Genomic DNA, 26,994 nt, shown 5'->3' with positions numbered 1-26,994 from the left:
AATACTCAATAAACTAAAGAGACGTCGAAACCCATACCTACGTCGATTCAAAGAATTTCGATAATGATGGAAGAGTCAACCCAAATACAAATTAACAAACAGTCTCAATTAGGAATCATAGAAGATGGGTCAAATGCAACTCATTAATTCTGTTTTGTAAAAGTCTTGTATTCTGTTGTGCAAGACAATTGTGTAATATTTTCTTAAGGGTTTTCTATTTTTGGGAGAGATTTGTAACTCCCTGTTTTATAAATAGAGATCTCTAGGGCGGTAAAACTTAAGAGAAATAGTGATTGTACTTGTTCTGGTCCATGGACATAGGCACATAGCCGATACACATAAATCCTTGTGCTTGTGTGTATTCTGGTATCTTTGCTGTTTCAATTTTTTCACAAATTCATCTTTCATAGTGCCCCTTCAAATGAATTTTCTACCAAATTAAAAATGATCTCTAATCAAGACCTATATGAAGGATAAGAAATGGTAAAAAAATCACAACTATGACTTCATAGAAGAATAAAACTAAAACTGAAATGAGAGAGCAGATAGAATGTTTTATTACTCACCTTCAGTGGTAAAACAACCAAACCAATTCATATTCTCAACATCCTTGATAGTTACAAGTGTTCATTATTTCCCAAGATTAACATAAACAAAGAGAGAAACAAGACTAACATGAAAGGCTAGAATCAGTCAAATTGTAATTGAAGATTCTTAAGACAGTTTTCATTATTTACCGATCAATCCCTTCGATCTTGTCTTCAACTTCAGAGTACAACTCCTTCAACTTCTCAATGTTTTGCTCCGTCGTATCCCAATATCCACGTCCATTAGCCTCAAGGAAAGTTTGAACCAATTTCCTAAACGAATTTGGGTTTGTGTTCATGAGCCTCTTGAGCATCTCCTCATCTTTAATAAATGTCGAATTAGCCTCTTCGTATACCCAGTTATCGACTTGTCCTGACGTGGCACTCCAACCAACTGTATTGGTGAGACGTTTTTCGATTTCGCGCACCCCCTCATACCCACTTGACAACATACCTTCATACCACTTGGGGTTAAGCAATTTGGTGCGTGCATCAAGACGCACTGTCTCTGACAATGTCCTCACTTGGGCATTGGCTGTTGTTGTGTCGGCGATATACGCATTGGGCTTCTTCCCATCCTTTCTAAGGTTTTGTACGAGGTTTGTGGGGTCCGAGTCGAAGTAGTGGCTCACATCAGTAAGTGAGATTTCAGATGAGTCTAGGTTCTGGAACGTGGCTTCGGCAGTGCTGAGTGCCATCTCAAAGACCTTACGTTTCTCGGTCATGCCTGCTCCAGGTGCATCGCAGTCGAATGCAAATGATTTGCGGCTTAAGTACATGTCTTGAAGTTGCTTCTCATCGTTCCATGATGAGTTCTCAACAGCAAGGTTGACGTTGGAAGAGTAAGAGCCCGATGCGTTGGAGAAGATACGAGTTGCAGCCTCGCGAACAGCAATGCCAAGTTCTTGTGCTTGTTCGGCTGCATGCTTCTTGACATAGTTTTGGTCCTCTGGCTCATCTAGTTCCGCCACCATCTTCACCGCATTGTCCAAGAGGTTCATCTATGAAACATAAACAAACATTGATCATCAACAGAGGATTCTTACCCATATTTTGATTCTAAAATTCGATGATGTTAGTTTGACTTGGATTATCAAAGTGATTCTCCCATAAGCAGAAAATGAAATCGGCTAAAATCAAAAGCAATGCAGCACCACAGTAACAAAGTTCGGATTCAGTAAATATTCGAAAAAATTTCGTAAAAAAGTCGGCAAAATTTTGGAGATTATACAAAATATCTTTTTGGGTTTCTTTCAATGTTGAAAAAACTAAAATTTTGGATGTTACATATTCCATGATTAATTGAGGAATCGTTGATTAATTCTTCAATTCACCAATTTTACTTAATTCAGATAATTTTATAATTTTTTTGACTATATGCAGGACCCATTCATACATTTTTAGAAATATGTTTCTTCTTGCAATAAAGGGAACTTTCTGTGCTTAGGCATATAATATTTCATTCTATAATAACTATAGAAACAGGTTCAGCAAAGCAATATTTTAATTCTAGATTCTGAAACCAGTTTTTCGAAAACAAGCTCCTAGATTCTGGAAATCAGTTTCTATAATCTGTTTCTAACAATCAGAACATAACAAAAGAACTATCAAACTATGAAAGTACCTGATTGATGAAGAGATCTCTGAAAACACCAGAGCAATTGACGACAACGTCAATCCTCGGACGCCCAAGCTCTTCAAGGCTGACGACCTCTACCTTGTTGACACGGCCAAAAGTATCCGAAACTGGCCTCACCCCAATCATCCATAACACTTGTGCCAATGACTCCCCATACGTCTTTATATTATCAGTTCCCCAAAGTACAAGTGCAACCGTCTCGGGATACTTTCCACCATTGTCGGCCTTCTGCCTCTCCAAAAGCCGATCCACCACAACCTTTGCACTCTGCAATGCCGCTTCGGTCGGTATAGATTGAGGGTCTAGTGCGTGAATGTTCTTCCCCGTTGGGAGCACCTTGGGTTCCTAATTGGATCTCCACCGGGTCCGGGTTCCACATAACTACCCTCCAAAGCTTGTTTTAAGCTCCCCAATTCATTGTCGGCCACCACTAATCTCAAGCACTCTCCTAAGAACTCAAAGATGGTTCGAAGCTTGTTTCTATCAGCCCGGTAAAATTTTGTACTCGACAAGTACTGCACCCATGGCTCATTCACACCGAACCCAAGGATAGAGCTTAGTTTATCAGCCACGTCGACCACTTGACCCTTTTTATTTGTAGTTTTCTCTACAAAGGCCGATACAGCTCCACGTGAAGCCTCAGTTATCTGACGAAGCAACTCGACATCCTTCAAGATACCCTTGTCACTCCCTCTATACACATCCTCCATGTTCCTTCCTACTGTCTCGGCTAATATTGAGGGGAGCGATGATATCCCCTCTTCTGGGCGGTCTAGAGCGGCGATATTGACTAGAGTTGCGACTGCCTCCATGGCTGATGGTGGCTCACCGATGACATGGAGACCACAAGGCAAAAGTCGGGATTCAATCTCCATGATCTTGGAATAAACCTTCCCAACTACAAGGTCTCGGTCCTTTGACGATAGCTCCTCACCTTCTTCGGGAAGGCTTACATCCTTGTCAAGGTTGCATTGCTTAGCCGTACTGATGATCGAGCTCACGATTTGGGGCCCACGACCGGTGTCTTTGAGTGATTGGTAGGAAGAGATCAGCTCACCAAGTTGTTTAAGACCCTTGTAGAGCCCAGCATTCTCAGCGGGAGGTGTCAGATAGCTAATGGTGTTAGCATAGCTACGACGCTTGGCTATGGTTGCCTCAGATGGATTGTTGGCAGCATAGTAGTAAACATTGGGGATGTTACCGATAAGACTGTCAGGGTAGCAAACATCGCTCATCCCGACTTGTTTCCCAGGCATGAACTCAAGTGACCCATGTGTGCCAAAGTGGAGGACAGCATCAGCCTTGAAGATCTTCTCGACAAACGAGTAGTACGCAGCAAACCCATGGTGTGGGCTAGCCGATTTTGAAAACAGGAGACGCATCGGGTCACCTTCATATCCGAATGTGGGTTGCACACCAATGAAGACATTGCCATACTGTTTTCCATAGACCAAGAGATTCTCACCATCGGAATTGAGATTGCCGGGTGCCTTGCCCCAACTTTCTTCCAATGCGTGAGCGTAAGGAGTGAGACTATGGTACTCACGAACGCCCATTTTGTAAGCAACGTTGAGATTTGGGCTACTGAATTGTGCCTCCTTGTCATGAAGGATGTCTTCGATAAGAGCTTCTGATGTCTCGGGTAGGCCCTCAACATTGTATCCATCATTTTGGAGATCCTTCAAGACAGAGAAAATGGAGGCAAAAACATTGAGATAGGCAGCTGTTCCGACGTTACCCTTGTCAGGTGGGAAGCTGAAAACGGTAATTGCAAGTCTCTTCTCCACCTGCATTCACCATCGTTTGCAATCTTAGACAAATACGGGTGAATTTTCTGAAGTACGTTTGTACTCTAAAAAGTAGCTAATTAGCATATAAATAAGAATTAATAAATGTACATTGCCCAGTCATGATGAAGACTTCATTTGTGAGCCAGAGAGGAAGATGTATAGTTCTCCGATACTTTCATTAAAAACCATAAATAGAACTTCTCAATTCTGATTTTCGTCTTAAAATTGATCAAATTAGAATACAAGAGAAAGATTTGTTTTGCCAAAATTGAATCAAGGAAATTCTTAATGATATACTAGCTGAAAAGTGGACTACAAGGGACATGTAGGGGATTCTCTTGTTTCCAGTTTTTGTTTCTTATATGATTCTTCCAAATTCTCGAAAATTCATAAGTACGTAGTTGTTAATTCATCAGATTTCCTCAGTAGTCGTTGAAGCCTGGTTGGGCAGATTTGGAAACTATAAAAATTGACTCAAGTTCTTTGATCAATCATCTTCGGAATATCGAAATGAAGATTTTCTATATAGCATTTAGAAAACAGAAAAAAAAAAAAAAAAGATTATTAATAGTATAGAAGTTACGACATAGAAACTTGAAAAAATACCTTTGTTTTTCTTTTGAGTTCAGCCCATCTAATTGCCCTTGTGCAGAGCTGCTCCACTCTCTTATGAAGGGCATGTGATTTGCCTGCAAGAACATTCACCCATCAGCCTTAAAATACATACTTCTCCAATTCCAAGCACAAACTCAAATTTTGAGATCCCCAACTATAAAAATATAACAAAAAATAAAAATTCTAGATACCCATTAGAACATCTAGTTAAAAGTACTTAAAGAAAATCTAAAACGATTAATTGAAGCATTCCATCAAATGCCTTAAGAGCTCAAAGAATGTAAACAATACTAATGATAAAAGAAGAAAACAAAGCAGAAACACTAAAATAGAGAAGCTTCACTTACCCGTTCTTGCATCTCGTCCAGAGAAAACAATAGGTTCCATCCCACCGTCAAGCTCGGGAAGAGCGACCTGCAAGGCCACTTGAATTGGGTGCAAACCCAAAGTACTATTCAACCACTCCTCCGTCGTCTGAAACACTAAAGGCAATGCGACAATGTACGGCACATCGAGCTTCATCAATGCACCAATAGCCCTCGGATGATCCTGCCTTGCTGGCCCTCCAACAAGTGCAAAACCCGTCAACGACACCACCGAATGTACAAATGGTTTCTTACTAATTGGATCAATCAAGAACTTTTCAACCGGCCCCGAAAAATCAAGCCCACCCGAAAAAATGGGGATTACCTTAGCCCCCTTAGCCTCCAATTCCATGATCACTGCCACATAATGACTCTCGTCACCCGTAACGATATGACTCCTCTGTAAAATCAACCCAATTATAGGCGCATTCGGATCTTTCAACTTCTCATTAGCATCCCTTCGAGTTCCATACCAATTCAAATACTCCTTCACATCATCATACATACAAGGCGCCAAAGGGTGCCATATTCCGGTATCTAAGAACAAAACCGGATCTGAATACTCAACCTTAGTCCCTTTCAATGCCGGAACATAAGAACCCGATATCATTTTAAGAAAATTTTGTATATTTTCGGGCGATCCACCCAGCCAAAATTGTAAACTAAGTATATAAAGCCGAGCATCTTGAGCCTTATCGCTCGGTAAATACTTGAGTACCTTTGGTAAAGTTCTCACAAGCTTCAACATACTTTCAGCGAAACCCGCCGATTGTTTCTTCCTCTTGAAGAGCTGAAAAAATGGGCTTTTCGATTGCCCCAATTGCGACATACTAAATGACCCCAATTTGTTTAGTCTCATTACTTCGGGCATCGAAGGGAAGACAAGAACAGCGTCGAGTCGATCTCTTTCTTTCTCGACCGCGATCTTGACCTTTTGCGCGAGTTCTTCGACGAAAATTAAAGACCCAATGAAGATATTGGCATCTTCAAGATCTTTACAGAATGTCTTATAAGTGGAATCGTCTCGAAGCTCTTCGACTAAGTAACCGACGACTTCGAATGAGGCGTACTTCTCATTCTTGTTAAGGGTCCTCACCGCAGCGGAGACTGAAGATTGGTATTGAGCTTCAAGTACAACATAGACAATTTTAACTACGGGTAGACCATGATTATCGTTGGGGACGATTCGACGAACTTCTTGCGTGGTTTGAGTGAATAAACCATTACCAATTGTAGCACATTTGACTCTCAAACCAGATTTTATACTATTGGTTTGATTTAGCTTCTTGGGTAGGAATGAATGGAGGAAGAAATGTTTTTGAGAGAAAGATGAGAGGTGTTCTGCTTTGGAAATTGGTATGGTAAAGGGAGAAGAGAGTAGAGAAGCCATTAAAGAAGCTCTTTTGCTTCAAAAAAAGCTTCTCTGTTTCAAGAACAGAGAGGAGGAGAAGTGAGATTGAGAGAGAAAGAGAGGTTTTAGTTTCAATCAAATTGCTCTGTTTCAAGAACAGAGTGATAGAGAGAGAGAGAGTAAAAGGTTTCTCTCTGTGTTGTTTTTTTATCTTCTCTTCTCTTCTGTTGTTGTTTGGGAGAGATGAATGGTTGAGAGCTTTTAAGTATTAAATTTGTGTGGAGAAGAGTGGAGGAGAATCTGAGGCAGTAGTTATTTTCAGTTTATGGTACACGTGGCAGTTTGTGAGACGAGAAATTTAATGACTATGGTCTAGTGACGTTTGATGTTTCTTTTTCTTTTTCTTTTTTTCTCTAGAGATTTTTTTTAATTAACCTCCTTCATTTTGTAAAATATTATAAATGCCTCCTTGAATTAATAAAAAATTAAATTTATCTACCCTTACCTTTTAACTTTTTTTATGAAGTCGTATCATTTCTTTTGCTAGACAAGAGAGATTAGAAATTAATAATTAGTGAGTGAGAGCAGATTTTGAATCCAAATTTTTTTTTTATGATAGAATTGTTCATACTCGTAGATCTGACTAACAGGGTCGAAGCAATTGACCTCTTAGAACATTATATCTCGTTCAAATCCTCTGAGTGTAAGTAATATCCCCACAAATCACACATATCAATTAAGTTGAGATTAATCTTTGTCGGTGGCCAATGAGGGGACTTGAAACTATAACTCATTTTATTTCAAATCTTTGATATAAAATGATGATAATGATAGCTTCTCTCACAAATTAATCTGACATCCCACATGACATACTCAACATACTCTCTTGACATGAGATGTGCCAGAATCATAGATTTTCTTTCATTGGGATATAGAACTGCATAGATTTATGGTGATGTGTAATTGTGTATCCCGAGATATAAAGTCTATGGTTCTAGGGTGAGTTAGATTATCATGATTCTTATTTTTTAAATTAAAAAATCAGTCGTGATAGTCTGACTATCCCACGTGGCACACTCAATCAACTCTCCTGACATGATAAGTTTGTGAATCGTAGATCTATATACCTTCAGATACATATTTTTATGGGAAAAATGCAGTTTTGCATCTTGAGGCGTACAGACCTACTATTCCTAAATTTATCACGTTAGGAGAGTGGATTAAGTATACCACACGAGGGAGTCAAATTATCACGATTCATTTCTTTTTGTTTTTTAAATCAAGGAGGGATGAATAATAAATAATATTAATAAGGGAGGAGGTGTTTAAAAGAAATTAATTTATTTTTATAAAATTTTCCTTTGTGAACTTTTTTATTTATTATTGGGAAAAATGAACGTTGGCTTATTATCTTTTGGGACTTTAAAGTGATGAAGTTTCTTGGCTTCTCATTGGTCGATTTGGATTTCCGAAGAGCATTGCCACTAAGAAGTGAGGAAGGACGAGATATTGCATCTTCGGATGATTTGGATTCCATCGTTTACTTCTTTTGTGGATTACATGGGAATTGACATTTGTTGTCTCTTGGTGGGCCACGTATGCTTTCTTTTTCGATGGATGGTCACCACATGTTATTAATGCTATTAATGGATCGGATTAGACCCATAAATCCAAACCCGATCCGGAAACTTAGTATTTAGGTCATGGATTCTACATCCAAAAAGGACCCGATCCAATATCTTTTCGATTTTGGATTAAAGAAAAAAAAACAAAAAATCTTGATCATTCAAGCACAAAATCCGACACAACGGGTATTTACTTGTGCCCTGCTATCGGTGGTTGCTCGCTGCCATCCCTGCCCGAACGGAACGAAGAGGCCCTGCCCATCTCTTTCTCCCCTCCTCATAGGGGGGCTCAATAGCACACACAAATATCTTGATCTCCCATACGTTCTAACGAATGAAGGGGAGACCACCAGCAGTTGCAAATGCCTCGGGATTTCAAATGTATCTCGAGGATAAGTCTTGATTGTGAAATCTTGTTGGTGCATGATCGCTTGTGTGTTTCTTTCTGGGTCAATAAAACTTGGTTTATATACTTATCTCGATAATACATATTCCGTTGATATTATATAGAGAATAGAATTAGATCGTTGGATTTTGTGCTTGGAAGGATGGTCTCCATCAATGGATCAAAGTAGACCCTAAATCCAATCCAATCGGGCAACTTAAGATAATGTATCTCGATGAAAGCATCTATGATTCTGACACACATCTACGTCAAAATATCCCTCACGATGTTCATTTTAATGTTACTGCAACATTATCCTTCTTTTATTTGAGATTAGAAGGTGGCATGTGCAAACATACATATAACTGAAGGACTTATTTGTAATTTAAAATATTAATTAAGGGTTGTTTTGAAGATTACATAATAAAAATGATATTGAACCAATTGATTTTAGAGAGGTGCAATTGCAATTTTCTTGGTTTTGACCAAAATGATCTCGATTATATTAAACTTATACATAATGATTTTCTGAAACCCTCTTAGACATACACTCCCATCACAAAATCGTAGATCATTTAACTCGATATACATAAAAATCATAAATTTTTTCTTGTGTATCCCGAGGCAAATGATTTGCGAATCTGTGATAGGGGGATGGTAGGAAGTCTATCAGAGGGGGGGAGTTAGATTATCACGGCTCTAAACATACATGTTACAATGGGGGTATTTTTGAAATCCATATATTGGTGTTAAACCACTTCTACTCCGCCTTCTCTCATTATAATAATAAAGATTATAATCAATGGTTTAAACTTTCAAAGGATTTTGAAATATTTCATTGAAAACCCTTTGAATTCGACTGAGACTAGAATGAAAAATTGAACATTTCAAGAATATGAGCCATATTTCATTGCATGTCACAAACCATTTCAATTGGCTTTTCATTCAAATCAAATTTATTACCTACAAGGCTAATCATTCAATCAAATTATTCTCTCACCTACTAAGGCTAATTATTCCATTAAATTATTTTAAATAATTTACCAATCTTTTTTATAGTTTTCTCTTCCTTTATTAATAGAATGACCTTCTTTTTCAGTCAAGCCAAACAGGCCCTTAGAATATTCTCCTTGCCCATTGGCATTCTTGGGATGTTGGGTTGTGTTTTAACTTTTTATCTACATATCAAAACAACCTAAGAGAAAGTCAAAGACAGAAAAACCTTCAACTAGATTTTGAAAAAGGGTTTTCTTAACTGTGTCCTAAGGGCAAATGTTAAGATGCATTAAATACACCTTAGAAATAAGCATTAGAGGGTACTATTGGTTGGAAAAATAATTGAGTTTTTATAAGAAAATAAAGCTTAGAAGTGCATTTAATATAATTTAATGTGTGCCCTTCATGCACATGTTATCAAAAAGAAAAATGCTGAAATGACCTTAAGATTAGACCTCATATCGTGACGTGAAAGTGTATGAGAATCATAGATTCTTTTTCTCAAAGATACAAGTGACAAAGCATCTATGATTCATATCCACTTTCATGTCAAGATGTACGATATGACATCCAATTTTGTGGTCACTCGAGCATGATTTTATCAAAATTCTTAAAAAAATGAGATAGTTTAAAAATGTTCAATGAAAATCAATTATAACCCCAATTTAGAAGAAATATTAAAATTGAAAATTCTAAAAGGTCGAGAAGAAAACCTAAAAAACATGAATGAAGATGGTGAAGAAGGATAAAAATACTCACTTTCAATAATTGAAGACTTGGCTCCGACCAAGCGTAATAGAGCAAATCTTTGGAAGAAAAGACCAAATAGCCAAGATGTTAAATTAAGAGAGCTTCTATTGCCACACCAACTTGTGCTAACTCCACCCCAAGATGTCCTAATTGGGGTCTGACAATAGAATCTATCTAAATTAAATGATGGCTCTACATCCCTTAATGCTCTTGTTTGAAAGCATGACCTCTCACCCACACAATAATTTTAAAAGAGAACTACTTTTGCCGCACCAACTTTTGTTAATGCCACACCAATTCCTCAGTAAATAACAAAAAAAATTGCCAACTCTCTAATTTAAATGCGTTGATAACAAGAGTTGGTAACAATGAAACTAAAATCCCATTGTAAAGAACGAGCATTTTATTACAAAGTCAGATTATTCAGATCCAATTCCAACATTGTCTAAAAAAAATCATCAGTAATGATCATGGACTATATATGAAGTAATCTCTCATTTAAAAATGATGAAACCGACTCAAATCAATTGATGCTCCATCGAAGCAGATAGAAAAATAAAATAAAATAAGGCCAAAGTCATGCCTTCAAGATTCAGAATGGGCTTTAACAATGAAATTCTGGCGAGTAATGGGGTTCATCACCACTGGTGGGCCCGCTGTACGGGGCCATGCCTGAAACTTCTTATCAGTTTCTTCCCACCATTCTTTTTCCGCAACAGTTTTGGGTGTGGTGCCTGGTTTCAGTCCCAAGAGATATACGTAAAACTGATAAATGTCTTCAATGTGAAACGATGCTTAGAGTATATAACACAACTTACCTCCAAACAGCTTACCGTCAGATATCCAAGTATCCAATGCATATGCTAGTACGCTGGTTGCCACCACAGAGCCAATGATTTTGGTTGCTGACATTGTTCGAACTGCACCAATTTAAATAAATAGAAACATTAAGACAGAGACGTCACGAGATGTAGAAGGGACTCTACCTGTTGTGTGCTTTCTTTTCTATTTTATCTGAATTTAGGACTAGAAGACAACACGTGAAAACACACATGTATTTTTTTTTTTTATAAGTATAATATATTGCAAAGAGGAAAACCAAATACGAAAACACACATGTATCAAAAGAACCTTTGAAGATTACATACTAAAAAATGATACTTTTGCAATTTTGAAAGCTAGCCAACGTGATTATAGGATAGTGAGATTGCAATTTTCTTGGTTTTTGACCAAAATGATCCTCTGATTATATTAACTTTAAATGTAAAGGTGGGCATTTTTAAGATCTCCAAATTTTGGTGTCGAACCACTTCTACTCCACCTTCTCTCATTATAGTAGTAAAGATAATATTCTGAGCCTCCTTTTTTCTTGTATTTTGTTTGCTTCTTTTCTAATGAAATCGTATGCTTATCAAAATAAATAAATCACACATAGGTACAACAAACATTGTGATCTCCATAGGAGTTGATTGCCCAATCAAAGGCAGCATTCTTTGTCGGACTGCCATGTTGGATAAGGTTCTTAGGATTAAACAATTGATAGCAAGTGATTCAGAATTCTTAATTGGTGAATCATGTGTAGTTCGGCTGAAGAAAAAAAGGACCATCTTCTCATCCAGTGTACATGTGCTTAGACGCTTTGGGCCATTCTTTCAAAAGTTTGACATAAGATGTACTCTGACAAGTAGATTTATTGATTTAAAACGAGAACGTTCTTCTAAAGCTGATGTCTTGTGGAGGCTCCACTCCTTTGATTTTTGTTTTTTTTTTGTTTAATTTGGAAGAAGAATGGTCAGTTATTCAACAAGAAGGGACTTTGGATGAACCTAAAAACAATAGAGTTCGAACTATTTTAAGACCGGAAGCAAGAGGGAGCGGACAAGGCTGGTTTTGAACCTAAGTTGTCATTGTTTTTTGGTTGCAGGAGCAACATAATTGCTAGATTTGGAATCATGGAAAAACATATAAAAGGTATATTGATACTTTAGGACATGGGAGAAAAAAAAAAGCATAAAACACATTCATAATTCACCATAATACAATGAAAACAACCATCGAAAGTAATAAAAACAATGTCAACATTCATCTGTAAGACTTCCACCAAACCTTGTCATAATATACCTAAAAAAATTCTTTATAAAAACTCAAATTTGACCATGATTTAAACATTTAAGTTTTCATAACCATTGTATTGAAGTACAATTTTTTTTTTTAAATAATAATAATTACAATATAAGGGGTCTCATGACCAATGTTGAATCGACGAACTTGGTTGGCTGGGCACAAGCCTCAAAGTGCATGAAATTTTTTTAAGTAAAGACTATTTTTTAAATAACTTTCACAACATTATACTAAATATTGCAAATTTATTCATGAAACAAATCAATCCAACAACTTTATTTGCATATATTACTATCTTATATTCAATATCATATCTAGTTTTAATGCTACAATTATGTTGCATGCCAATAACAAACAAAAAGAAAAAAGAAATAGAAGAAAAGATGAAAGAATATAATAAGAAGAAGAGAAAAGAAGAAAATAGAAAATGACATAAACATGTAGCCATAAAAACAAGAAAAACACAGAAAAATTAAGAAGATACATACACTTCAGTCATGGCACACACAGAGGTGTAAGCATTCTAGGCGTCTCTTGGTTTGAGGTGCATGGCTCAAATGTTGTCTTACATTTTTTTCCCTTACACCTCACTCCAAGGCATGCCTGAGTCGTAAACCTCACATGCCTTTACGAACATCGTTGATAACCATTTACAATTTACAGATCTTTTTTCATAAGTTGCATGTCTTATATGTATATATGGGAAGCGTTCAAGGGACATAAGTAAAAAACAATCATTTTTCAAAATATGGGTAAGAAGTTTTGGATTGAACTGACTCACAAAAAATCAGCCCAATCCAAACCTTCTAACCCCATCAAAAGTGATATAGAATGTGGACCATCGATTTTTTACCAATAATTTGTAAACCACTTTTGATGGATTTAGAAGTTTCAGATTGAACTGATTTTTTAGAAGTTTAGAAGATCTACTTCACAAAAAATCAGCCCAATCTGAAGCTTCTAACCCATATTTTGAAAAATGATTGTTTTTACATTTGTTTTTAATTATGTCCCATGAACCGCCGCCTACAAATATATATATATATGCAATGTCCCAAAAGGTGTCTTATTTACCACTAAATTTGTCAAAATCATACATAATTCAAAATGTTTATTTTTCAAATTGAAATACAATATTAACAAGAAAATTACTTCTGTGGGAATGGAAATATTCCCATAATATTTCCGTTTGATATCAATGGAATGTAACCATGTTATCATATATCATAGGAATATAAATAAATAAAAACTAATACCATGTTGTTAGTATATACAAGATTGTTGATGGAGCAACACATTCTTGGAGCAAGGCGATTGCCATTAAGATTTTCAAAAACTAACGTAGGTTAGGTAAGCCACCTCTTTAGTGACCGGTAATCTTGGCACTTCCAAATTCCAATAAAGGCAAATATCCAATGGCTAGCTTAACATCACGGTCTTTGAACACAAACACGTTCAATTCATACAAGGACTATTTTTTTTAAGAGAGAAGTGTTCTATGGTTGTCTTCACCATATTTCTCCTCTTGATGTAAAATACTTCCAATAGGCATTGTATTTATGTCTATCTATGTTGTCTTCTTTTTTTTCTCTACTATCAACTACTTTTCTAAGAGACAGTATAGTGGATTTTCCTCCCGATTTCTCTTTACCCTGTTATTTTTATTTGTATTTATTTTCGTCTCCTGACGCATAACATTTCAAGGGTGCTTTGTTCATCTCAATTGTATCCTTTTTGGGATTTAACGTTTGTTAAGAACCTAGATTTGTAACCTACACCTTGGGAGGTTATCTCAATCTTCAACACTTTTGTATCATTCTTTTGCTCTTTTTCAATAAAATCTTATATTTTGCTCTAAAAATCAATAATAATAAAAAAATCTCACGTAATCAAAATTGAATAAACATTAATTAAGCTTAAGAAAAAAAAAGAAACATAACCATAAGAAAACCCTAGTGTAATCAACTCAATTTTCTTCTTTATTTTCAGGATTTGACGGTGAATCTTTCTTGTACCCTTATGACTCCTATGGAAAAATTAACTAAGAAGATTAATAAAAATAAATAAATAAATAAAAATGTTCACACACAAGATTTGAAGGAAATATGGAATCTATCATTAGGAAAAAAAAAAAAAAAAACCCTTAATTATTTAATTAGATGTTACAAACATCGATCAATGGAAGGGGAGAGAAATTGAAGTTATGATAATCAGATCAGATCCAATCTGTACTTAACAAGAACAAAAATATAGAGATCCAAACTGTTCAAAATCAAAATCCATTTCACAGATCCAAATAAATTTAAAAGAATGTCAGATGCAAGAACAAAATCATTAAAAAAATTCTTGATTAGAAGTTTGAGATTTGATGAGAACTTACAGACGCAAAGAAGATGGATGAAATTTAGGCTTCAATTGGTGACCAATCCCACATAAAAAACTTTGAAAATGGTTCGGTGAAAGTGAAACCCTTATTTAAAAGAGTTTCTATTAACGCACCAACTTTTACTTCCAACACACCAATCCTTTTGACTAGCTAAATATTCTACTCTTATTAGGGTTTGAGCTGTCAACGGATAGATATCCGATCGGATAGTACTGTATCCGAATTCGAATCCGAAAAATCGGATAAAATAGGGTTTTATTTTGTGAGAGAGAGAGAGAGATCCGAAAATTTCGTTAATGGCTACTGGTTCTTGTGTGGTGAGACGTGAGAGAAGATAAAGTTAAAAAGTTTTGTTTTGTTGTATAACATGCATACACGACACTTATATATACATATATAAAAATTTTGTTGTAAAACATAAATACATAATATGTATATTATATCGGATCGGATTTCGTAATATCCGAATTCGTATCCGAAATTTATTCGAATTTTAAAATAACATCCGAATCCAAAAATTTTGGATAATATCCGGATTTTTGAATTCGAATTCGGATTTCGGCTATCCATTGACACCCCTAACTAGGGTTGCACCTTGAACCGATTCAAACTAAAAACCAAACTAAATACATGTCTTGTGCTGTAAACAAATACTAATCGAATCGGTTGTGATTATATCCGAATCAAATTTGAAATTTTTTTACAAAGAAATTAGACAAATGTTATGAATCAAGATTCAAATTCGAATTTGAAAAATATATCGAATATCCGATAAAAATCCTACAAAAATTAGATTTGATCTATACCATCATCTTCAATATGTAAAAAAAAAAATCGATTTTCTTATTCTTCTCAACTTCAAAGTTGTAATCTTCAACTAATTTCAATCTTAAAATCAAATAAACTTTGATTTTTGAGGAAAAAATGATGAAAATTTTGAACAAACATCAAGTATTTTTTACATCAATGTTGAAGATATAGATTTTCAAGAAACAAATCAAGATTATCTTGGCTTGAGGTGAAACGGAATGATTTTGAAGGTAAAAAAAACCTAGGATTTTACTCTGAGAGAGAGAGAGAAAAAGATAGAGAGAGAAAGTATCTACCTGGATGCTCGTTGACCGTGGAAGATGGTGGTTATGGAGCTCACAAAGTCGAAATCCACGCTTTGGTAGTTCTTGACTTTTAGCTTGAGAGAGAAGATAAAAATTTGAATGAAAATTAAGTTGTATTATGTAACATGAATACATACCGTACATATTTCAATCGAAGCAGATATTATCGAATCGGATTTTGTAATATTTGAATTCGTATCCGAAACTCATTCAAATCTTCAAATAACATCCGAATTTGAATCCAATATCTGAAAAATTCAAATAATATTTGATTTTTTTAATCGAATTTGAATTCAAATCCAAATTTTTGAATATCTATTGATAGGCCTAGTCTCAATTTTTTTTCCCCTTACAAATATGTTGCTCTTAAGTTGGTTTATGGGATATTGGCAACCCATACATAGAACCGAGCTGAACCAAATAGATTGGTTTAATTTTGTGGGCAATTTGATTTGGTTCTAGTTCTTATTTAGTGGAATCGGCCTATATTGGTTCAGTTCTAATTAAGAGTTGGTTCAACATAATTTGTGGAATCAACATGAAATTGGATCAAGTTGACTCAACTTAATAGGATTTTGAGGTGGTTTGGGCAAAAATTTGATGGAACCAACTCAAACATGTTAACTTAAATGGATCGAGTTGAGTCAGAAACTCAACCAAGTTATTCAACTGTCTATAATATTTTTTGTGAAGAGTAAAAATTAAACATTTTATTTATTTTAAAATATAAAAATTACGTTTTGTATATTTATAAATTTAATATGTTTTTATTTGACTTGTTCAAGTTGATTCGCATATTGTTGACTCGACTTGGTCAATATTGGAGTCACGAGTCAAGTTTGAAAACTATAATTTTTTTATTTTGAGATTGGGTGATAATTGGGAGAGGATGGCGTTAGAACATCTCCAGCGGTCTCCCTGTCATGGTTTTAAAACTCGTCCGAGATAGAGACATATCGCTCGAGTTAACTCGATATCGAAACTGAACGAAACCAACTCACAAAGTCATTTTTCTTTTACTGAGATTTAGGACTCATGTTTAATTTTTTGATTTGTCTCACGAGACGTCTCAAACATATCAGAAAACTCGTCCGAGACGACTCAATATCAAACCTAGACGAGACAAGACACGAAATCAAGTTTTAAAACCATGATCCCTATACCCCCTATTTTCCTTATATTTGAGGAGGGAAGTAGTAAATTTGGTTCCCAACATTCTTCCTATCCCTTTCCCTATCACGATTGTCCTCAAATCATTCCTTATCTTTGGTGTAGGATTTGAGTAGAATGATCCATATTTATTCACCCTCAAAAGTTCGATAAAATAACAAAAATGTCCCCTTAAACGTTACTATTCATCTATAAAATGTTATATTTACACAAGTACGACAATTGCCACCAAAGAGCCAATGATCTTGGTTGTTGACATCGTTCGAACTACACCAATTTAGATAAATAGAAACATTAAGACAAAGACGTCATGAATGTAGAAGGGACTCTACTTGATTTTGTGTGTTTTCTTTTCTATTTTCTCTGAATTTAGGACCAGAAGATGGCATATGCAATCGCACATGCATCAGAAGAGCTTATTTGTAATTTAAAATATTAATTAAAGAAATTTTTGAAGATTACATAATAAAAAAAAAGATATTTTTATAAATTTTAAAAATTAATCAACGTGATTATAAGATCGTGTGTGGGATTGCCATTTTTTTTTTGTGTGTGTTTGATAAAAATGGCCTTGATCGTATTAACTTTAAATGTAAAGGTAAGAGCATTTTTGAAATTCAAATTTTTGTGTCGAACCACTTCTACGCCGCCTTATCTCATCATAATAGTAAAGATGATATTCTAAATCTTCTTTTCCTTGTATTTTGTTTGCTTCTTTTCTAATGAAATCACATAGGTAGAACAAACATTGTGATCTCAATAAGAGTTGATTGTCCAATCAAAGGAAGCATTCTTCGTCGGACTGCGATGTTGTTGGATAAGGTTCTCATGGTTAAACAATTGATTGTAAGAGATTCAGAATTCTTAATTGGTGCATCATGAGTAGATCAGCTGAAGAAAGAGAGGACCATCTTCTCATCTAGTGTACATGTGCTTGGAAGCTTTGGGCCATTCTTTCAGGAGTTTGACATAAAGATGTATTCTGACAAGTAGATCTATTGATTTAAAATGAGAATGTTCTTCTAAAGGTGATGTCTTGTGGAGACTCTGCTCCTTTGTTTTTTGTTTTTTTGATTTTTTTTTTTAAATTTGGAAGAAGAATGGTCAGTTATTCAAGAGATCTAACAAATATAATTTTAATATATTATAATTTTTCTTAATAAAGTTTAACCTATCACATACCTCAAATATATTATTCATTCAATATAAATCAGAATACGGGTTTAAAACCGCGAATGAAAACTTTGGAAAAAATGAGAAAGAAACGAGAACAAAAAAGGGAAAAACAATAGATATAAAAAGAAAAGTTTAACCATCAACGAATCTTTTAAATAAATAAAACATCACAACATTATCATTAAATAAAAGTTTAACCACCAACAAATCTTTTAAATAAATAAATAAATAATCACAACATCAAGACATTATCATTTAAATCCATATTAAACAATATTTATGAATCAGATCACAAACAACAATCACACTAGAAATTAACCATCTGCCTACAAAAAATGAGGTTTTATAATTTTTATCATTGAACAAACAAAGTGTTTAAGATGTAAAAAAAAATATATTCAAAATATAAAGACACGTTTAAAAGAATAAAAAGACAAGTTTTTTATTTTATTTTATAGTTTTAATCGTTAGAATTATTAATAAAAAAATTAAAAAAAAAAAAAAAAGCATTTTAAACGACAAAACGACAGTTAAAAAAATAAAAATAAAAAGAGTTCTTTGTTACTATGGTTCCTATAACACCAATAACAGAAGTGGCTTTGAACAGAATTAAATGAACACAATTCATTTAGCAGACCCCAAATCTTAGGGGTAAGGATTCAAAGATGACAATACATTTAAAACCTTAAGACTCATTATAGAATTTGCGAGAATCTCTATTCCCATTTCAAAGTGCTTCCATGAAAGGAAACATTTCTAACATAAGTTATCAAACATTTTCTGTACAGACAGGTTAGCTGAACAAAAAAGAAAAGTTACTAACCTTAGAAACTAAATGGTACACCGATAAATCACAAATCCATATAGAAGATGAAGGATATGAGAGGAGTAAAAGCTACATTAACTTATAAATCTCAACCCTATACCTGAGTTTTGGAGAAGACTTTGAGCAGAATACATCTCTCCAACAACGATATCATGCACTAAGATTTCGTTTTGTAGTCTCCATTTTCAACAACATATCTCTAATGTCCGCTTCCATCCTCATTTTCATACTGAAGTATTCGCGGTGAGCTCTCTCTAAAACTTGGAGTTCTTCGAGCTTTTGTTTACGCCTTTCTTCAGCCTCAAACAGCCGTAATTTGGAAATTCGGCTTGAATACTCTTCTTCGATTTTTTCATTCTTAGCAATTGCAATTCGTTTCAGGCCTTCAGCTTCTCTTCTTGCATCATCAGCACGGACTTGGAACATTTTTGCTTCTGCTTGTTTTATCCTCACAATGCTCTCCAATTCATCAACAACAGGCTTCTTTTCCACATTCATCCGCAACTCTGGATTCCCAGAACGTCTACCATTCAGATCCCAATCTGAGCCGGAAGGAGCACTACTTGCATTTTGCCTATGAGAAGGTATATTCTCTGTAGCAATAGCAGGCAACCACATGACTTCTTGGCTTGGCCGAGCAACTCCATTGCTTCCTTCTCCCAGATTCTTATGGGGCAACTCCTTCATAGGAAACACGGAAGTGTCACCAATATCGGAATAATTTTCTGCCATAAAAAAAAAGAAAATAAATTGATGGGGGAATTGAATAACAACATCAATATTTACGTTCCAGATTAGCTTGCTCAAAATAGCCAAGAACAAAAGGCACATTTATATTAGAACAATAGTTGGCAGATTGACAAACACACAGAATTTATATTCTGGCTATAGTAAAAATGGTCATCTCACATACCCCACACACCGATTCCTTACCAACTGCATTGATTTAATTTGACCATTTCCAATTGTACTCCACATTGGTTCAACCACAATGATGTAAGCAACCAGAAATGTGCTCTTAAGCTTCCCTATTCAGTCTATATAAAATTCTACTTATGTACAGTCACTAAAATTCACAACATATTTTTATATAAATAAAGGATTCATTAAATAATGTGAGCCTTTTTTTTCTAATCATGCACAGAAAGTGGAGTCAAAAGAACTGAAAAATGGCAGCCCTGTAATGAAGACTTTCTTTTCCATTGATTTAGTAGTTAAGTGGTTTTGTTTGCTTAGCCTTATTGATGGGGTTCAGATCCCCACAGTTGCATTTTTTGAGAAAGAAGACACCAAGTTTTCGGGATGGACCCAGTTCTTGATAGAACATACACACCCACCCAACCATGCATGCGCACACACACACACCATGCAAAAGATTTCCTAGGCCATGCCAGATCAATCGACTAGCTAGTTCTGGTTGAACCTGGTCAGCGTGACATTTAAGATACTGATAAAAATGAACTTAGATCAAGAGCTAATAAAAATAAATATGGCACATGCACTTACCAAAGAAAAATATATATATGGCATGTGCGGCACACTGGCCCGAGCATGGAATACAATAGGCCAATGTTGTCATATGTGATTGTGTACGCCAACTTCGACAACAAAATTGAAATGCCATCATGGCATCATATGCAATTATTCAGTGTGCCATAGCATACATAAGTATGCCATGCCATAAGCTTTCACATACTACAATATGTGATGGCAAATACAGTGCACCATGACATATTTTTCCAATGGTCAAAATTTGACAATTCGATAAAATAAAATAAAAAGTTTACTAATTTTTTTATAGATATTTCATTATCACCACCTCCCATTCCTATGATACTTTAACCCATTTCTATTCTCATTTTAACTCTTTTATCCTCTCATTTTAGCTTCCTTGTAACTTCTATTTTTTATTTTAACAATCTAACAATATTTCCTACATCTTTTACTCCTCAGATCATCTGCATCAAGCTCAAATATGAGAATCAAGATTCAATAAGAAAGATTGAAGGATTTTACAATATTCAAGAATTAAGAATTCATCATCCAAGAAGTAAGATTTCAGGTTTTCTTTCCAAGTTTTTCAGTATAGCCTTCTTAAATGCTTGTTAAACCTACAAGTATAACTAATTATAATGAAATTGAAAATACAAGGAATGCAAAATCTATTTTCTAAAATTAGTGTAATGATTACAAAATTTCCTAATTTTTCCTATTTTTATTAAACACACACAAACACAACAAAACAAAAAAAAAAAAAAAATACTTCGCATGATATGCGATCACATATGCTATTGTGCCATCGCATAGGCGCACAACATATGCTGATCACACATCACCGCATATGATATTTGAAAACACTGCAACAAGCTGGCATTAAACTAGCATATATCGTGGAGCTCATTATATCAGATGGTACAAGCAGAAAAAATATGAAAACTATAAAACGCTCAAGAAATTCAAGCTCAAAAAAATTGCGTATATGCAGGGAAGAATAATGCCCATAAAGATTTTATCCTTTGTTAATAAATGTCTTGTAACAATAAAAAAAAATGAGGTTACTTATGGGGAGAAGAAGGAGAGCTCACCAGTCAGGAATCCCATGATGCGATCGTACACCTTAGCTAGATTGGACTTATTTTCCAGTCTGACCACCATCTGATCAGCGAGATCACGCAATTGTTTCCCCCTAATGTCGTTGCTAGCAGAAAAGATCCTCTTCACATATTCAAGTTCCTTGGAAAGTGTTTCCGCTTTCCATTCCTTTGCACAAGTTTTGAAAACTTCCTTCACAAAGCCAAACATCTCAGAAGGATGATCGCAAGCAACACAATGAAACTGCATTTCAGTTGTTCCTTGAGCCCCGGTAGCACTCCACCCATTTCTTATATAAGATTGCCGAAGTCCACAATCTGTATGGCACCAATGAAGACAAACATCGCAGCCAACCCAACTACAAGTATTTAAAGCCATGTCGAATTTTGAGCAAATAAGACACATACAACTACTGCAGAACCCATTTTTCTGCACGCAAACCTTGCACTCACATTCATCGACTGGAATCAGACTCCGACATGAGAGGTTTCTGCATTTCAAGTTCAGAAATATCTCGGATAAATCAGAGGAAGGAACGTTATCAGCTCTCCAAAGAAAATCTTGAAGACCAGTTTTAAAAGCCACCAAGATCTCTAGTTGAGCCCGATGGGTCTTCGATAGTGCCTCTAACGTAAGATCAGATCTGTTCTGTAGTTCTTTCTGAAACCCATTTAACTGTCCGCGCTTATCTCCACTTACTATTATCTCACGTGCACTCTCCTTCAGACATGATATGGATTGCTCCGTCATTTCCTGAATTCTTCGGGCCATTACTTGCATTGGTTCCGAAACTATCATCGTGATGATCCTCTCAACGAAACCTGGTCCACCTATCATAAGCTGCTCCATCTCTCTCTGACTACTACTACTCCTAAATAGACCACCACTTCTTTCTTTAGTTAACCGCTTCTTATCCTTACTATACTCTGATCGAGTTTCACGAGAACCAACACTGTTTGTAGGGGACCTGACTTCAGTGTGGTTTTTTAAGAGCGCACCTGACAGCTGTTTTTGAAGACTCGACTGCCGATCAAGGCCAACAGGTACTCCAGTACTTCCCTCGGAAACCTTAAGATGTTGTCCTTGCATGCCTTGAGAACTCAAAATGTCGTGCGAAGACCCGTTTCCATTTAGTAATACTCTTTGATAAATGGGGTCCTTGCGCTTTGTATCATTCGAAGATTGCCCAGGCCAAGAGATATGAGAAACTTGATCGACTCCTTGAAATATAGGATGACTGCCAACAGATTGTTCATAGTTCTCAAATGAATTTTGGGTGAGAGAGCAACTAGGGTTATGAAAAAACGACTGCGAACCAGAAAAAGAAATCGATGCAGTAAATCCATCAGAACCCGTTCGGAACGTGTTTAAAGACTGAACACTCCTTGCCCGACTCGGGGAAGTAGGACCAAGGTTTGCTTCATTAGAACCGAGAGGTAATAAAACATTCGGTAAGGCCAAGGAAAGCTCGAGTGGCTCCGGTTTCATCTTTTCATCTTTATTCTTATTGGTTCCACAAGAGTTTGTCTTTTCAGGTCTTGTAGCAATACGACTAGAGAACAACTCAAACCCCCGACTATACGGTCCTTCCATATCAATCCAATCACCATTTTCCACAGAATTGGCTTCAGAGGAGGGAGATACAGCCACACTTTTACCTTTATCTTTCCCATGTTGGGTTAAATTGTCTGATATAAGGGTCAAAGTTATCTCGGGTGCTCTGTTTTCTTCGGTAACCTCTTTCTTTTCGGTAACCTCTTTCTCCGACTCAATCGAATCGATTTCCTCGGCCTCAACTTCAAGATCTATACTTTTTTCTTCTTCTTGTACCTCCTGCAAAGGCAATGATTTCTCGAGATTCGCATCCTCAATTTTGTCCCCATTACTCATTCCTTCAAGTTTACGATTAGGGGAAGACGAACACCCACGATCTTCCCCGAAACTCCCACCCACGATTTTTTCCTCAGATTCGTTACAACTGTTGTCACATTTTTGTAATTTATCAATTTCATTCACCACATCTGTAACTGTTTCCAACATTCTATTTTCATCCGAAATATCATCTGTTTCAAGCCCTAATTTCTTTTCAGGTATTAGGTTCTGCCCATTCTCCGAATTCATCCCCGATTCGATCTGCTCCTCAGATTCAAACTCGAACTCTTTCTTCTTCTCGGAGTTCACTTCAAATGGAAGTTCGGGTTCAGGTTTGGGTTCGGGTTCGGGTTCAGGTCCAGGTTCAGGTTCCAATTCCCCTTCTTCCATCTCACTACTACCACTATCTTTCTTCACATCATCACTCTTTGATTGCTCACCACCCGAGTCCTTCGACCAAGGAGGTGACTTTACAATATCTCTTGAACTCTGTGAGGATCTCAAAATCACTAAATCCTCAACCACAACCCGATTCCCTCTACCCGAATCTAACCCAGACCTAAGATCATCGTCAGTGTCTTTGCTTCCACTAAATCTTCTCCATGAAGAAACACTCCCCTCTCGCCTTGATCGATCCCTCTCCGACCTAAATCCCTTCGGGAACTCCCTCCTACACCCAGAAAAGCTATCAGACCGATGAATCCGATCACCGCTATAGCCATTCCGAGGCGAAGAAATTCGATCAAAGCTTTTTCTTCTATGAAAACTATCAGAATCATGATCAATTCTCTTCCGAAACGATCGGGAGGTCTCACGATCATCGTCTATCATTCGATCGTAAGAGGACGATGACGATAAACCCTTTCGTCCACCGTTCTCAGCTTTCGAATGAAATCTTCGATGAGACGATGAACGGTCAGGATCAACTTGATCTCTTCTTCCCCAATCCTTACTAATCCCTTTCTCTCCACCCGAATCAAGATCATCTTCATAGGATCTCAATCTCTTCATAGTCTAAAAAATACAGAAATTTACCCAAAATACAACAACAACAACAAAAACCCTAGATTTTCATGGATCCGAAATCTAAAACCCTTAATAAAAATGGATCAAATTTGCAAGAGAAGATGAGTTACCAGTCTTATAGAGAGAGAGATTCAACCAGACATGAAGGCAGAGATGGACGAATAATGAGATCCAGCGAAGATTCTAGGGCGAGCGTCAGAGAAGTTGGAAACATTATCCATCAAGGGAAGAGGAGGAGAAGAAGAAATGAAAGAGAAGGTCTTTTTATTTTGTGAGAATGGACATTGCCAGGACACATTAGATGCTTTACCCAACCCCACTTAAATTTTGAAATAATTGCCCTAATTTTTGGGAACCCAAATACCTTTGACCTAAAAAATAAAAAAAGAGTTGTGTTAGGAACCATTGATACTTTTTGACTCGTATCTCAATGAAAAGTATTTATAGTTCCTGTGCACTTTTACGTCAGGATGTACGATATGAGGTACAATCTTGAGGTCACTTCAACATTATTCAAATATATATATATATATATTCTAAATTATTAAAAGAAAAAATGATGAAGTGACGATAAACTCATTGCACTTCGCTGATGTGGGTGTGTATAGAATCATAGATGTTCTTCATCAAGATAAGAGTAAAAAACATCTATGATTATGCCACATCAACATAGTGAATTTTGTAGTCACTTCAACACAACTCAAAAAATATCTTCTCATATATATATTGAATATTATATTCAAAATATTGGGCTTGATTTCTTGAATTATGATTTTTATGAGGGAATGCAGAGGGGTAAAATTCCCAAGGCAAGGAAATTATAATAAAGATATGAGTCGTGCTGGAATAACATTGAAATGTAGATCGATTCTAACATTTTTATGTGGTGGTGCACACATGACCATAGATGCTTTTTACTCATATCTCGATGAAAAGCATCTATGGTTATATGTGCACCACCACATTAGAATGCACACTCGATGTATATTTTAATGTTACTTCAACATTATCTTAAGGATATTTGATGTAATAGTAAATATGAAATTTTGAAATCAAAAGAGTTGATTTTGGATAGGATTTCCTACAGATACATAGGCAAAATCACCACTATTAGACAAAGTGTAATAATGATTTCTTAGCTATGAAATAAATGAAGCAGAAAAGTTGTTATTTTAGAAAGAACGACGAATTCAAAGGGCAAAGTCCCCAGGGCAAGGAAACTCGAACAAAGATATTTGATGTAAGGGAAAATATATGAAATTTTGAGAATCAAAAGATTTGGTTTTGGATAGAATTTCCTACATGTAGATAGGAAAAATCACCGCTATCTGACAAACTGTAATAGCAATTTCTTAGCTACGAAATAAATGAAGCAAAAAAGTTGTTATTTTTGAAAGAGCAACGAATTCAAAGTTTTATAATTGAAAAAAAAAAAAAACAACAAATATTTTACTTGTCATTGAAAACGAAGCAAGTATTTTCTTTTCCATTTCATTTTAAAATATTAAGTATTTGATAATAAATAAATAAATAAAAGGCTTGGTTTTTAAGTAAATGACAAATAATTTAGGAATTGTTTGATTGTAGGAAAATTTATTTTCAAGGAAATTTCAAATTCCTTTGATAAATTATCATGTGTAAAAATTAATTCTACCATTTGATAGCATCTTGAAAATATTCAGAAAAAAAATGCGATGAGGAAAAAGAAAGGTCCCCTGTTTTTGAAAGAGTCGTGATTTAGAGCAGTGTCCCGCTCCTATAATAACGTTAGGTGTCTATTTGGCACATTTTTATTGGACTTCAAGCACATCACGCTGGGTGCATAGCTGAGTTAAGATCCCTAGGTGTTTTAAACTTCAACAAAAATGTGTCATGTAGACACCTTGCCTTTATTATAGGAACGAGACACCGTCCTATATTTTAACTATTTTTTAAATGAAAGAAGAAGAACACGCGGACCTGTGCGTACATTGAGAAAGGAAGAAGGAAAGCCACGATCAAACCCCAATTTTTCCAAAATAGGGAAAAAGAAGATGAGGAAGAGGAAGGGGGGAGATGGGGTTGAGTCACATATATATAAGTCGGTTTTCTCTTTCCCAAGGGTTGTGTAAAAAATAAAATCCAGCCAAGATTAGATTTTTATATGAGGTTGGATAATCATTTTTAAAGGAAAATGAACAATCAAACAATAGAAAATAAAATTCTACATTGAATTTTAAATTTCTACCTATTTTTTATGTGTAATCAAACAAACCCGCACCTTTTTTAGATAACAAGACACATGCTTCACTTGGTAAGAGTAAAAGGACAATTGGTTTGGATTCTAGAATCTGATTCTGGTTCATAATCAATTTCTAGAATCTGATACATCGTTTAGTTCGAATTATCGACCTGGTTTTTTCATAATCAGAAACAATTTTAGGTTGTTTCTCATGATTCTCATAGACAATCTGTTTATGACGATCTTGAAAAACATCTTGGAACAACAACAACAATAATAATAATAATAATAATAAATATTATCAAAATAATAATAATAATAAAATTATTATTATTATTTTGACAATAATGATATTGATAATCTTATTCTTAAGATGCTTCTCAACA

At 35.4% G+C, this 26,994-nt stretch overlaps 3 protein-coding genes across 4 annotated transcripts; all 3 read right to left on the bottom strand.

Annotated features, from left to right (window-relative positions):
• Nucleotides 1-529: 529 nt before the first annotated feature.
• GUN5 (magnesium-chelatase subunit chlH, chloroplast, putative / Mg-protoporphyrin IX chelatase, putative (CHLH)) lies at nt 530-6,591 on the bottom strand. Its single transcript, XM_086425382.1, is given in 5 exon segments — nt 530-1,588; nt 2,212-2,564; nt 2,567-4,013; nt 4,623-4,705; nt 4,979-6,591. Coding segments are annotated over 5 exon segments (4,146 nt in total). The 5' UTR covers nt 6,387-6,591; the 3' UTR covers nt 530-733.
• Nucleotides 6,592-10,462: 3,871 nt separating this feature from the next.
• On the bottom strand, nt 10,463-14,793 carry LOC147383922 (uncharacterized). Its single transcript, XM_086426517.1, has 3 exons — nt 14,605-14,793; nt 10,922-11,023; nt 10,463-10,837 (listed from the first exon to the last, which is right to left on the bottom strand). The coding sequence occupies exons 2-3, from the start codon at nt 11,013-11,015 to the stop codon at nt 10,689-10,691; spliced, it is 243 nt and encodes an 80-aa protein (XP_086282643.1). The 5' UTR covers nt 11,016-11,023; nt 14,605-14,793; the 3' UTR covers nt 10,463-10,688.
• A 3,981-nt stretch (nt 14,794-18,774) lies between these two features.
• Nucleotides 18,775-24,681, bottom strand: LOC147383921 (protein OBERON 4-like). Of its 2 annotated transcripts, XM_086425257.1 has the most exons (3): nt 24,498-24,681; nt 21,483-24,375; nt 18,775-19,622 (listed from the first exon to the last, which is right to left on the bottom strand). In XM_086425257.1, exons 2-3 carry the CDS (start codon nt 24,370-24,372, stop codon nt 19,048-19,050), a joined length of 3,465 nt encoding a protein of 1,154 aa, XP_086281383.1. In that variant the 5' UTR covers nt 24,373-24,375; nt 24,498-24,681; the 3' UTR covers nt 18,775-19,047. The 2 variants fall into 2 exon arrangements, with proteins under 2 accessions (XP_086281383.1, XP_086281382.1); XM_086425256.1 differs by having other exon boundaries at nt 21,483-24,681.
• Nucleotides 24,682-26,994: the final 2,313 nt, after the last annotated feature.

Source organism: Akebia trifoliata, chromosome 15, assembly GCF_017979445.1.
Source record: "Akebia trifoliata isolate Shusen 1 chromosome 15, ASM1797944v1, whole genome shotgun sequence".
Classification (NCBI taxonomy): Eukaryota; Viridiplantae; Streptophyta; class Magnoliopsida; order Ranunculales; family Lardizabalaceae; genus Akebia; species Akebia trifoliata.
This window is presented reverse-complemented; position numbering and strand designations above follow the sequence as displayed.